This window comes from Puma concolor, chromosome B3, assembly GCF_028749965.1.
Source record: "Puma concolor isolate L17-30 chromosome B3, mPumCon1.1.hap2, whole genome shotgun sequence".
Taxonomy (NCBI): Eukaryota; Metazoa; Chordata; class Mammalia; order Carnivora; family Felidae; genus Puma; species Puma concolor.
The window spans coordinates 37,924,742-37,937,446 of NC_141672.1; the positions used below are offsets into that span (position 1 = coordinate 37,924,742).

The following is a 12,705-nucleotide window of genomic DNA, read 5'->3' on the forward strand; positions in this document are numbered from 1 at the left end:
AAAGTCAGCTGCTTAACTGATTGGGCCACCCAGGTGCCTCACTTTTTCTCCCTTTCTATTCTGAATGACAGCCTTGCTGGATAGAGTCTTCTTGGTTGCAGGGTTGTTGTTGTTTTTTTTTTTTTTTTTTTTTTTTTTTCTTTCAGCACTTTGAGTATATCATGCAGAGTTTCTGCTGAAAAATCAGTTAACAGCCTTATGGGGGTTTCTCTTTTATGTAACTGTTTTCTCTTGCTACTTTTAAAATTCTCTCTTTATCACTACTTTTTGCCATTTTAATTATTATGTGTCTTGGTGTGGCCCTCCTTGGGTTGATTTTGTTGGGGTCTCTGCGGGCCTCCTAGATCTGGATTTCTATTTCCTTCTCCAGATGGAGGAAGTTTTCAGCTATTATTTCTTCAAACAAAATTTCTGTCTCCTTTTCTCTCTCTTCCTTCTGGGATCCCTATAATTCAAATGTTATTATGCTTGATGGTGTTGTTCAGTTCACTAAATCTAGTTCCATTCTTTATTTTTTCTCTCTCCTATTCAGCTTGATTCCTCCCCATTACTCTGTCCTTCAGGTTGCTGATCCATTCTTCTGCTTCCTCTAGTCTGCTATTTATTCCCTCTAGTATGTGTGTGTGTGTGTGTGTGTGTGTGTTTTAAGTTTTTAATGTTTATTTATTTTTGAGAAAGAGAGAGAGGCAGAGAGAGAGAGAGGGAGACAGAATCCAAAGCAGGCTTCAGGCTCTGAGCTGTCAGCACGGAGCCCACATGGGGCTTGAACTTATGAACTGCGAGATCATGACCTGAGCTGAAGTTGGATGCCTAACAGACTGAGTCACCCAGGTGTCCCAGCCTCTAGTGTATTTTTAATTTTAGCTTTTGAATTTTTCATCTCTGATTGGTTCTTTTTTATGTTTTCTATTTCTTTGATAAGAGTTTTACTGAGGTCCTCTACTCTTTTCTCCAGTCCAGTTAGTATCTTTATGACCATTACTTTAAATTCTCTATCAGGCATGTTACTTATCTCTGTTTTATTTAGGTCTCTTGCTATGATTTTGTCCTCTTCTTTCATTTGAGACCTTATTCCTCTGTCTCCTCATTTTGTCTAACTCTCTGTGTATATTTCTATGTGTCAGGAAAGTCTATGTCTCCTGCTCTTGAAAGTAGTGGCTTCATGAAGAAGAGGTCCTGTAGTGCCCTGTGGTGCAATGTCTTCTGTTCACCACACCTGGGTCTTCAAGGATGTCACCTCTGTGTGTTGTGTGCACCCACTATATAGTGGCCAAGGTGCTTTGGCAGTCCTGTTGTCTGCAATGGCTCTCTTTGCCTATTGTGGGCTGAGTTGGGTCCCTTTGTTGTTAGTGAGCCAATCTGGGGCCACCTTGGCTTGAATTGAGTCAGACCAGGCATTTGCCAGAGATGTGGTAGCACTGAACTACAGGGCACTTTTCATGAGTTGTCCTTTGAGAAACTTTTGTTGGTGGGTGGGGCCAGGAGTTAAGACCAGATGTCTGCCTCCAACCCACTGCTGGGGCCACAATTGGACTGGTGTGGTGATCTTTCCCTCTCTCCAGGTCAGGAGTCACTTTGGAATGGTGCTGGCCCCTCTCAGGGCTACTCGTACACTGTCAGGCTTGTGACACCTCTTTGGATGGGCTCTGGCCAAGGGCATATTAGAGAGGGCAAGTCTGCAGGAGAACATGGGCCGTGGCAGGCCTGCTGTTAGCAAGTTATATAGAGGGTATTGGGACTGTGCTGGTTTTTGCAGGTGTCTGTGTGTCTAGGCTGGGGTGTGGGGGAGGGGAATGGCACCCACCAGCTCCTTTGTTCCTGGAGCAATCTCCCAATGATTCCTGCCACTCTAGCACACACTCTGAGAATAGTAAACAGTCTCCCTTTCATATACCCCAGGCATTTTTCAAATAGCTGCTTCTATGCTGTACTTCCATGGAGCTGTTTGTTGTGCTGTCTCTTTAAGGGCAGGGTCTCCAGTTCCTGTTGCCTTCCCAGCTCTCTCAGAGTCAAGTGCGCTGATTTTTAAAGTTCCACCTGTTAAGCCCCCCTGATTGTAAGAACTCATGAAATTACCCCCCTCTGGTTTTCAAAGCCAGATGTTAATGGGGATTTGTCTTACCTGTGTGCATTCCCCGTACTTGGGGTGCCTGGTATGATAGTCTGTTCTTCTCCCCATTCCCAGCCAGTGGGTCCTTTTTCTGCTGTGGACAGTCCCACAGGTCTGTTTAGCTCCTGACTACCATTCCACCCTTCCTACCCTCTTCATTGTGGCCTTTTCTCTACATTTATCTGTGGAGAGTCTGTTCTGACAGTCTTTGGGTCATTTTCTGTATTATTAACACTGATGTGGGTGTTATCTAGTTGTATCCTTGGGACAAGGTGAGCTTAGGATCCTCCTATTCCACCATCTACCCCAGAAATCCCTAGTTATAACCCTTGTGAAGAAAAAGCTTGGAAAAAATGTGCTTATTAGGAATTGCAAAGATTGTTTCTTCCTTTGACTTATGTTTAACATTTGGCATGTGTAAAAGTCATGATGGTAGGATGGCTCCTGATCAAATCTAGAGAGGGTGAAGGGTAGAATTTAGTAGTAAAGAGTTGCCTTCCTGTAGATCCCCTGAAATTCATCCTGCTGTATAGATGGCCACCTATTTGTCCTGACTCCTCCATTTAGTAGCTCTATGACTTTACCTTCTAGTCTGTTTCCTCCTCTGTGAAATGGAGATACTTACAAAGTTATTCTAAAAATGAAATGGAGTTAGTTATGTGAAAATATTTGGTCATGTATAAACATCATGCAAATTTAGGATATTCTAGTTGTTTCCTATCTCTTCTACATTGAGATATCATCCTTTACCTTTTCTTTGTATTTTTCTTCTAATCCTAATCTCATTTAAATCTACTTCCTTTAAAATCTTCATAGTTGGGTGGGGCACCTGGGTGGCTCAGTCTGTTAAGCGGCCGACTTCGGCTCAGGTCATGATCTCGTGGTCCGTGAGTTCGAGCCCCGTGTCGGGCTCTGTGCTGACAGCTCAGAGCCTGGAGCCTGTTTCAGATTCTGTGTGTCCCTCTCTCTGACCCTCCCCCGTTCATGCTCTGTCTCTCTCTGTCTCAAAAATAAATAAACGTTAAAAAAAATTAAAAAAAAAATCTTCATAGCTGGGTGGATGAGGGCCCTCTGCCATTTCCAAACTTAATTTTCTCATTAAAAGAAGAAAGCATCACAGATAAAGAAAGCATATGTCATCGAATTATCAAAACATAAATTGTATTGTTTGCTTATTTATAATTGCTTTTATACACCAAGCTTTTCATTCTGTATTTAATATATTTAGTGCTTAGATATTTTTATTTATGATAATTGCAGTAGTAGATTATAAGGCCAGGTCCACTTCCCTATTATATAGTAAAAAAAATTCAGATATCTAAAATTCAGAACTGAATTCTTGATATGATGACAATTCTCTATCTTGTTGAGATTCCAGAATGTTATTCCTTAAGGAAATCTTGACCTGATACAACTAACTATATCCTTTGAAAAAGATCCTTTTTATTTGCTGTTGGGAAAAAAAATCTCTACCTGAAATATCTTTGAACCCTTAGACTATGGCTGATTACAATGATAAGGGAGTTTCCTCTGCTTTCCATATATCATTCCTTCCTACCACATGGGTCAAGGAACTATTGGGAAAGGTGAAAGAAATGTCACATTCTAAGTGTGCAGAAGGGAAAGAGGTAGTGCTCTGTGCCCTTACAATTGCTTAATGTATAAATGATCATTTTTTTTGGACTCCATATTTTTCACATCCCCCTAATATAAAATGTGTTGCAGCAACCAAGAATGGACACTCAATTCTTTTTGTATATGGAATAAGAATGAAATGTATTTATCATATTATCATTATTCATGATAAACACTCTTAACAAAGGAGGTTTAGAGCATATCTCATCGTGATAAAGACCATATTGGAAAAACCCACAGTTAACATCATGCTTGGTGGTGAAAAACTGAGAGCTTTTCTTCTAAGATCAGGAACAAGATAAGGATGTCCACTCTCCCCATTTTTATTCAATATAGTACTGGAAGTCCTTGCTAAAGCAATCACACAAGAAAATAATAAAAAGCATCCAAATTGGTAAGGAAAAAATAAAACTTTCACTACTTGCAGATGACATGATATTATACATAGAAAACCCAAAAGTCTCCACCAAAAACCATTAGAACTGATAAATAAAATAAATTCAGTAAAGTTGGGGATACAAAATTAATATACAGAAATGTGTTGTTTTTCTATACACTACTAAATAGCAGAAAGAGAAATTAAGAAAACCATTCCATTTACAACTGCACCCAAAATAGTAAAATACCTAGGAATAAACTTAACCAAGAAGGTGAAAGACCTATACTCTGAAAACTATAAAACACTGATGAAAGAAATTGAAGATGACATGAACAAATGGAAAGAGATTCCATGCCAATGGACTGGAAGAACAAATATTGTTAAAGTGTCCATACTAACCAAAGTAATCAATCGATTCCCTATCAAAATACCAACAGCATTTTTCACAGAACTAGAACAAATAACACTGAAATTTGTATGAAAAATCCTGAATAACAAAAGCAATCTTGAGAAAGGAGACCAAAGCTGGAGGTATCACAATGCCCGATTTCAAAATACATACTACTTACCTATAGTAATCAAAACAGTGTGGTAATGGCACAAAAACAGACACACAGATTAATGGAACAGAATAGAGAACCCAGAAATAAACCCATGATTATAAGATCAATGAATCCTTGACAAAAGAGACAACAATGTACAACAGGGAGAGAACATTCTCCTCAATAAATGGTGCTGGGACAGCTGGACAGCTGCATGCAACAGAATGAAACTGGATCACTTGCTTACACCACATACAAAAATAAACTCAAAATGGATTAAAGACCTAATGTGTGTGAGACAGAAAACCATAAAACTCCTCGAAGAAAACATAGGTAGTAATCTGACATCAGCCTTAGCAACGTTTTTCTAGATATGTCTCCTGAGGCAAGGGAAACAAAAGCAAAAATAAACTATTGGGGCTAGACCCAAATAATAAGCCTGTGCACGGTAAAGGAAACCATCAACAAAAGAAAAAGTCAGTCTGCTGAATGGGAGAAGGTATTTGCAATGATATATCCAATAAGTGGTTAATATCCAAAACATATATAGAACTTCTACAACTCAACACAAAAATAATAGTAATCCAATTGAAAAATGGGCAGAGAACTTAAATAGAAATTTTTCCAAAGAAGACATACAAATGGTCAATACACACATGAAAAGATATTCAGCAGCACTAATCATCAGGGAAATACAAATCAAAATCACAATCAGATATGGCTGAAATAAGTCAGAATGGCTAAAATTAAAACACACACACACACACACAAGAAATAACAAGTGTAGAGAAAAGGGAACCATCATGTACTGTTGGTGAGAATATAAACTGGTGCAGCCATTGTGGAAAACAATATGGAGGTTCCTCAATACATTAAAAATAGAATTACCAAAAGATCTAATAATTCCACTATTGGATATTTAACCAAAGAAAACTAAAACTAATTCAAAAAGGGATAATGCACCCTGTGTTTATTGCAGCATTACGTACAATAGCCAAGATATGGTAGCAATCTAGATGTCCATCAATAGATGAATGGATGAAGAAGTTACACACACACACACACACACACACACACACACACACACACACACACACACAGTGAGAGAAAGAGAGAGAGAGAGAGGGGGAGAGAAATATTACTCAGCCATTAAAAAGGATGAGATCTTGCTATTTGTGACAACATGGATGGATCTAGAAGGTATAATGCTAAATGAAATAAGTCAGACATAGAAAGGCAAATACCATGTGATTTCACTTACATGTAGAATCTAAAAATAAAACAAATGAGCAAAGAAACAAAAAAACCAGACTTTCAAATACAGAGAACAAACTGGTGGTTACCAGAAGAGGGTGTAGTGGGGGATGGGTGAAATAAAGGGAATTAAGAGGTACAAACTTCCAGTTATAAAATAGTCACAGATGGGGCGCCTGGGTGACTCAGTTAAGCATCTGACTCTTGATCTCATGGTTCATGAGTTTGAGCCCCATGTCAGGCTCTGTGCTGGCAGTGTGGACCTGCTTGGGATCCTCTCTCTCCCCTCTCTCTCTGCCCCTCCCCTGCTCATGCTCTCTCTTTCTCTCTCTCTCAAAATAAAGAAACTTAAAAAAAAAGATCATTTTAAAATAAAGTAGTCACAGATGAAAAATATAGCATAGGGAATATAATTAATAATACTGTAATAATGTTGTAAGGTGACAGATGGTGACCACACTTACATGGTGGGCACTGAGTAATGTATAGAATTGTTGAATCAAAATGTTATACACTTGAGCTTTTGTTTCCCACCCGTGCCTGTGGTCTTACCACAGCTTGTTTGTTCTGGATTCTAATTCTCTTTTATTCCCAAATAAACCAATCTTCTGGTTGGAAAAAAAAAAAAGTTATACACCTGAAACTAATATAGCATTGTATGTTAATTATACTTCAATAAAATAAAGCTAAAAAAAGGAAAAAAATTAAATGTATTTATCTTAGTCAATTTTCTTCACATTGTTTTATTAAATAACTTTATTTTCATTGATTTTTTTAAATATGGGAGGTTATTTTTTAGTTGAATTTGAGATACAATTTACATATAATAAAATTCCCCTATTTTATTTGGATAGTTTTATGAATTTTGAAAATGCATGTGGTCATTTAGCCACCACCATAATTAAGATATGGGATGTTGCCATCAGCCCAAAAAGTTCCTTTAGGCCCATTGCGGCCAATTGTCCCCCAACCTCCCAAGGCCCTGTAACCATCGATCTATTTTCTGTCCCTATAGTTTTGCCTTTTGCTAGAATGCCCTATAATTGAATCGTAAAGTATATAATCATCTGTGTATCATTTCTTTCATTTATCATGATGCTTTTAGGATTTATCTGTGTTTCATGTACAGTAGTTCATTCCTCTTTGTTACTGGGGATTATTCCAGTATTTAGGTGTACCACAGGTTATGTATTCATCTGGGTTGTTTCCAGTATTAGGCTATTTTGAATGAAACTTCAGTGAATATTCATGCATCTTCCATTCTGTAGACCTAAGTTTTTGTTTCTCTTGGGTAAATACCTAGGAGTAGAATTGCTGCTTGTATGATGAGTGTATGTTTAATTTTATAAGAACCTAACAAACTGCTTTCCAAAGTGGTTGAAACATTTTGTATTCTCAACAACAGACTATGAGACTTCCAGTTGGTCTACATCCCTGTAAAAACTTGATATTGTCAACTATTGGGTATACAGTTGTGTCTCATTGTGGTTTTAATTTGTGTTTCCCTGATTAGTAATGATTTTGAGCATCTTTTCATGTGTTCACTGATTTTTTTTCTCTCTATATATGACCTATTAAGGTCTTTTATATACTAATGTTTTATTCTGTTCTATTGTCTAGTGCTTCATTCTTATAGAAGTACCACCACATTATTTTAACTATTATAGTTTTCTTTTTTTTTAGTATAATTTTATAATGCATTTTAATACAAGCCAGTATAAATATCTCCTGTTTTAAAAGTATTCTGGCTATTTTCCTTGGTTCTTCATACATAGGAATATTAAAATAATTTTTTTTATTATTATTTTTTTTTTTAATTTTTTTTTCAACGTTTATTTATTTTTGGGACAGAGAGAGACAGAGCATGAACGGGGGAGGGGCAGAGAGAGAGGGAGACACAGAATCGGAAACAGGCTCCAGGCTCTGAGCCATCTGCCCAGAGCCCGACGCGGGGCTCGAACTCACGGACCGCGAGATCGTGACCTGGCTGAAGTCGGACGCTTAACCAACTGCGCCACCCAGGCGCCCCTAAAATAATTTTATTAAGTGTCCTCCCATCCATAATGTTAAGAAAAGTGGAGACTTTGTTAAACCTAAGAATTATTATGGAATAAATCTTTTTAATAGTCTTCACATCAAGAATATGTCTCCATTTATTTAGGTCTTTTATATCTCGTATACAGTTTTGTTACACACACATATATATAATACATTTCTCAGAGGTATTTCTGTAAATTTCATTCTTTTGGGCTATTTCTTTTATGTCCATATATAATAGTAATACTATTCTATTCACTTTCATTTTGGTATTCATATGAACCTTTTATCATTGTCTTTTGAAAGTTAAAATCCTGGGGCACCTGGGTGGCTCAGTTGGTTAAGCGTCCGACTTCAGCTCAGGTCACGATGTCGCGGTCCGTGAGTTCGAGCCCCGCGTCGGGCTCTGGGCTGATGGCTCAGAGCCTGGAGCCTGCTTCCGATTCTGTGTCTCCCTCTCTCTCTGCCCCTCCCCCGTTCATGCTCTGTCTCTCTCTGTCTCAAAAATAAATAAACGTTAAAAAAAAAATTAAAAAAAAAAAAAAAAAGAAAGTTAAAATCTTTTTGAGTGCTGCTCAAAGATCTTTAATTCTTTGTTTCTTACAACTTTGGAGTCTGAGCTTTCTTTTTTAATTTTTTTTTTTTTCAACGTTTATTTATTTTTGGGACAGAGAGAGACAGAGCATGAACGGGGGGGGGGCAGAGAGAGAGGGAGACATAGAATCGGAAACAGGCTCCAGGCTCTGAGCCATCAGCCCAGAGCCTGACGCGGGGCTCAAACTCACGGACCGCGAGATCGTGACCTGGCTGGAGTCGGATGCTTAACCGACTGCGCCACCCAGGCGCCCCTGGAATCTGAGCTTTCAATGGGAAGCTCTGACAGCTGGTAGGTTATACAGCAGATTCCTTATCTTGGAGGCACATATTCCATTACTTGGGATTCATTTGGCCTTGAAGCCACAAAGGATGTCCTGAGGGAACAAAACACAAGGTTGATTCCTGCTGTTGAGGGATAAGCATGCCAGGGAGGGTGCGGATGATAAACATTGCTCTATCGTTGAAGTGACAAAATCGGGAAGCTGAACTGAGCTTAAACTCAGATCTTCTGATCTCAGTCCAGTGCTGTCTCTCCCCTCTGTGCTATGGATATGAATGATGACAGGTATTCAGACTCAATAATTTTGTAGAGTATACAGATAACCTTTTATCTGTATACAGATTACAAAAAGTACATTTTCCTATAAAGCTTTATATCTTTAAGAATTAGCTACCTATTTTGCTTTGAACTTTTCTGTCAGTTCTGTTAGTATGGAATAGCATGCCTCTCAGGTTGTTGCATGAAACAAGAAAACCATTTTATTTAATTTTGTTGGAGAGGGAGAGAGAACGTGAGTGGGGGAGACGGTTAGAGGGAAAGGGAGAGAGAGAATCTTAAGCAGGCTCCACACTCAGCACGGAGTCTGATGCAGGGCTCAATGTCACAACCGTGAGATCATGACCTGAGCTGAAATCAAGAGTTGGACGCTCAACCAACTGAGCCATCCAGGCGCCCTGAGAAAACCATTTTAATACGTGAGGTAGTTCGTATAGTTTAAGGACTTTTTTTCCCCTTTTTTGCCAGAAGTGAATTCAATTACCCTGGCCTTCTTGTATAAGACATTTTCTAGGCTATTTTTTTTTTTGAACGTTTTATTTATTTTTGAGACAGAGAGAGACAGAGCATGAATGGGGGAGGGGCAGAGAGAGAGGGAGACACAGAATCGGAAGCAGGCTCCAGGCTCTGAGCCATCAGCCCAGAGCCCGACGTGGGGCTCGAACTCACGGACCGCAAGATCGTGACCTGAGCCGAAGTCGGACGTTTAACCGACTGAGCCACCCAGGCGCCCCAAGGCTATTTTTATTTAGTGTGTTCATATTACTATGCTTTCTCATTGTTTTTAAGTAAAATGGTCTTTTAAAATGAGGTAAAAAAAGTGAACCTTTCATTGTCCCTTAAATGCTTATTGTTGTAAACCTCTATAAAACCAAAAAGGATGACATCATGTATTATTCTTTGAGTTTTTAGAAGGTCCTTAAAAGATTGATACCTCTATGGAAAGTACTGTGGGGTTACATTTACCTTCTAGCCATAAAAGATTATGTTTTAGCAGACAATTGAAAATTTCTAATTGGGAATGTATCTTGACTTTTAGCATATAATTTATTTTTGAATGTTTTAAGTGATCATAAAAGCAATAACAAGTAATTATCTGTTCCTTTAAAAAAGATTTATACCATACCTCATATTGCCTCCTACTCTTGCGTGTGTGTGGAACCTGTAAATATGAGAGTTGCTTCCTTGGTTAGGTTACCTGATATGGCAAGTGGTGATGGGGGAGTCTCGTGATTATGCTATAATTATGTAAGACTCCATCATACTGGAGTGGAGAGGCACATGGGAAGTCAGAGATGTGCCCCCCCTGGCCTGGAAGAAAGCAGACATCGTGCTGTGAACTGCTTTTGGACAGGGAACTGGTTCCTCTATGAGTTGGCAACAGCATCCTGCTGACAGCCAGCAAAAAAATGAGAACTTCAGCCCCACAGCTGCAAATGGCTGATTCTGCAAACACCTTATATGAGCTTGGAAGGGGGTGCTGAGCTTCATATGAAACCACAGCCCAGCCAACACCTTGATTGCAGCCTTTTGAAACCCTGACTAGAGTAAGCTGTGCCTGGATTCTTGACTCGTGGAAACGAGATAAGTGGGTTTTTTTTTTTTTTTTTTTAATTTTTTTTTTTTTCAACCTTTATTTATTTTTGGGACAGAGAGAGACAGAGCATGAACGGGGGAGGGGCAGAGAGAGAGGGAGACATAGAATCGGAAACAGGCTCCAGGCTCTGAGCCATCAGCCCAGAGCCTGACGCGGGGCTCGAACTCACAGACCGCGAGATCGTGACCTGGCTGAAGTCGGACGCTTAACCGACTGCGCCACCCAGGCGCCCCTGGGTTTGGTTTTAAGTGTGTAAGTTTGTAGAAATTTATTACGCATCACAGAATACTAAAACCATAACCTTAAGATGATTCGACTGAAGTTACATGTTTTCTTTTATAGAATGGGGATGATAGCTCTTTATAGGGAAGTTATGGGATTCAATGAAATGTTGATAAAGTATCTGGGAATCAGTACGTTGTCAGAATGTTGGTGAGCCAGGCTTCCTGTGTGTGGCCGGGATGAAGGTCGCTTGAGAGGGCGTTTGCATCTCTTCGAGAGCTGTAGTCTCTGCCATTGCTGCTACCCCAGGCTGGCTCAGGAAATGGTGGTAAAGCCACAGGCAACTGAATTTCAATTTGTGTTTGGTTGAACAAGTGTTACTGGAATCTACCTAAAATGGGAGAGAATTATAAAATTCGATTTTGGTGCAATCGTGGAACAATGTCTTTTTGCTCTAGGGGTCGGGTAGGGTGCATCTGTTTCACAAGGCTCAGCTCTGAACTCTGGGTGGAGTTCAGTCTGCACATTTCCTTATTCTCCTTGGACCAGCAACTACCTGAGGCATTTCCTTTTTTTCAAAGGGCCTCTTCTTGGCTCCAGCGGCCAAGCCAGACTGTTGGAATATCCCATCTACTTACATACTATTGGCTAAAGCAAGTTTCATGGCCACACTCAACGTCAGTTGGTAGGCGACCACACTTTGGCTGCTCTAGTGCACTGCAGGGTCACAGGGCTGCGGGAGGCAGTGGCAACTGAGAACAATAACCACAGCCAGCCTCAAGTGGCAGTTCTTTTGGTTCTTCAGTTTGCTAATTTCATTATCCCCTTAGTGATTAGTTTCGCTCTCTTATTTGACTATGAATTCCCATAAGGGGCGCCTGGGTGGCTCAGTGGGTTGAGCGGCTGACTTTGGCTCAGGTCATGATCTCACAGCTTGTGGGTTTGAGCTCTGGGTCTGGCTCTGTGTGAACAACTCAGAACCTGGAGCCTGCTTTGGATTCTGTGTCTCCCCCTCTCTCTCTGCCCCTCCCCCTCTCACACGCTGTCTCAAAAATAAATAAACATTTTAAAAAGTAAAAAAAAAAAAAAAATCATGTTAAATCCTAAAGAGGGATATGTATAAAAGAATGTAAGCAATTGAATTTGGTGACCTGATATACAAGTACTATCCTTGAGGTGTTCTGTGATTTGCAGAACCAATTTCAGACGACTGTCTTACTTTCCCTGTCCAAAGGAGAATATTTCAGCTTTGCGCAGTGGCAGAATTGTAGCCAATGAGGTTTATCCGAGGCACGATTATTGCTAATTGAAACCAAAGGAGAATATTTCTAATGTATCTCTTGAGAATTCTAAGAACATGCAGAGAATAGCCTGTTGGTCAAAGAGTAGGATATGGAGATATTCCTGGATTTTCTATACTCACTAATAAGGTGCTCATGACGCTGAACTTTGGCCTTTGTACCTATACCTATCGTTAAGAAGATGCCCCCTACCTCTCAGCCGGGTAGCATTATCAGTGTTGTTGACCAGGAAGACATGTAATCAAAATATTGTAACAATAGCCTGCCTTTTTTGTTTTGTTTTGTTTTGTTTTTTTCCTCCGTTGTAGGACATAACGATTATATTTGCCCAGCGACAAATCAGTGCACGATAGATAAGAACAGGCGCAAAAGCTGCCAGGCCTGCCGACTTCGGAAGTGCTATGAGGTCGGGATGGTGAAGTGTGGTGAGTGTTCGCTTCCTGTTTCATTTCATCGTATGGGGGGGCGTGCCGAT

At 39.8% G+C, this 12,705-nt stretch overlaps 1 protein-coding gene and 1 pseudogene across 1 annotated transcript in view; both read left to right on the plus strand.

Annotated features, from left to right (window-relative positions):
* ESR2 (estrogen receptor 2) overlaps positions 1-12,705 on the plus strand; it is a 73,602-nt gene that overhangs the window by 17,827 nt on the left and 43,070 nt on the right. The window contains exon 4 of the mRNA XM_025918677.2: positions 12,539-12,655. Within this exon, the coding sequence (XP_025774462.1) occupies positions 12,539-12,655 (117 nt within the window). The remainder of the gene's footprint in view (positions 1-12,538; positions 12,656-12,705) is intronic.
* LOC112856769 (U4 spliceosomal RNA) lies at positions 12,175-12,362 on the plus strand (annotated as a pseudogene).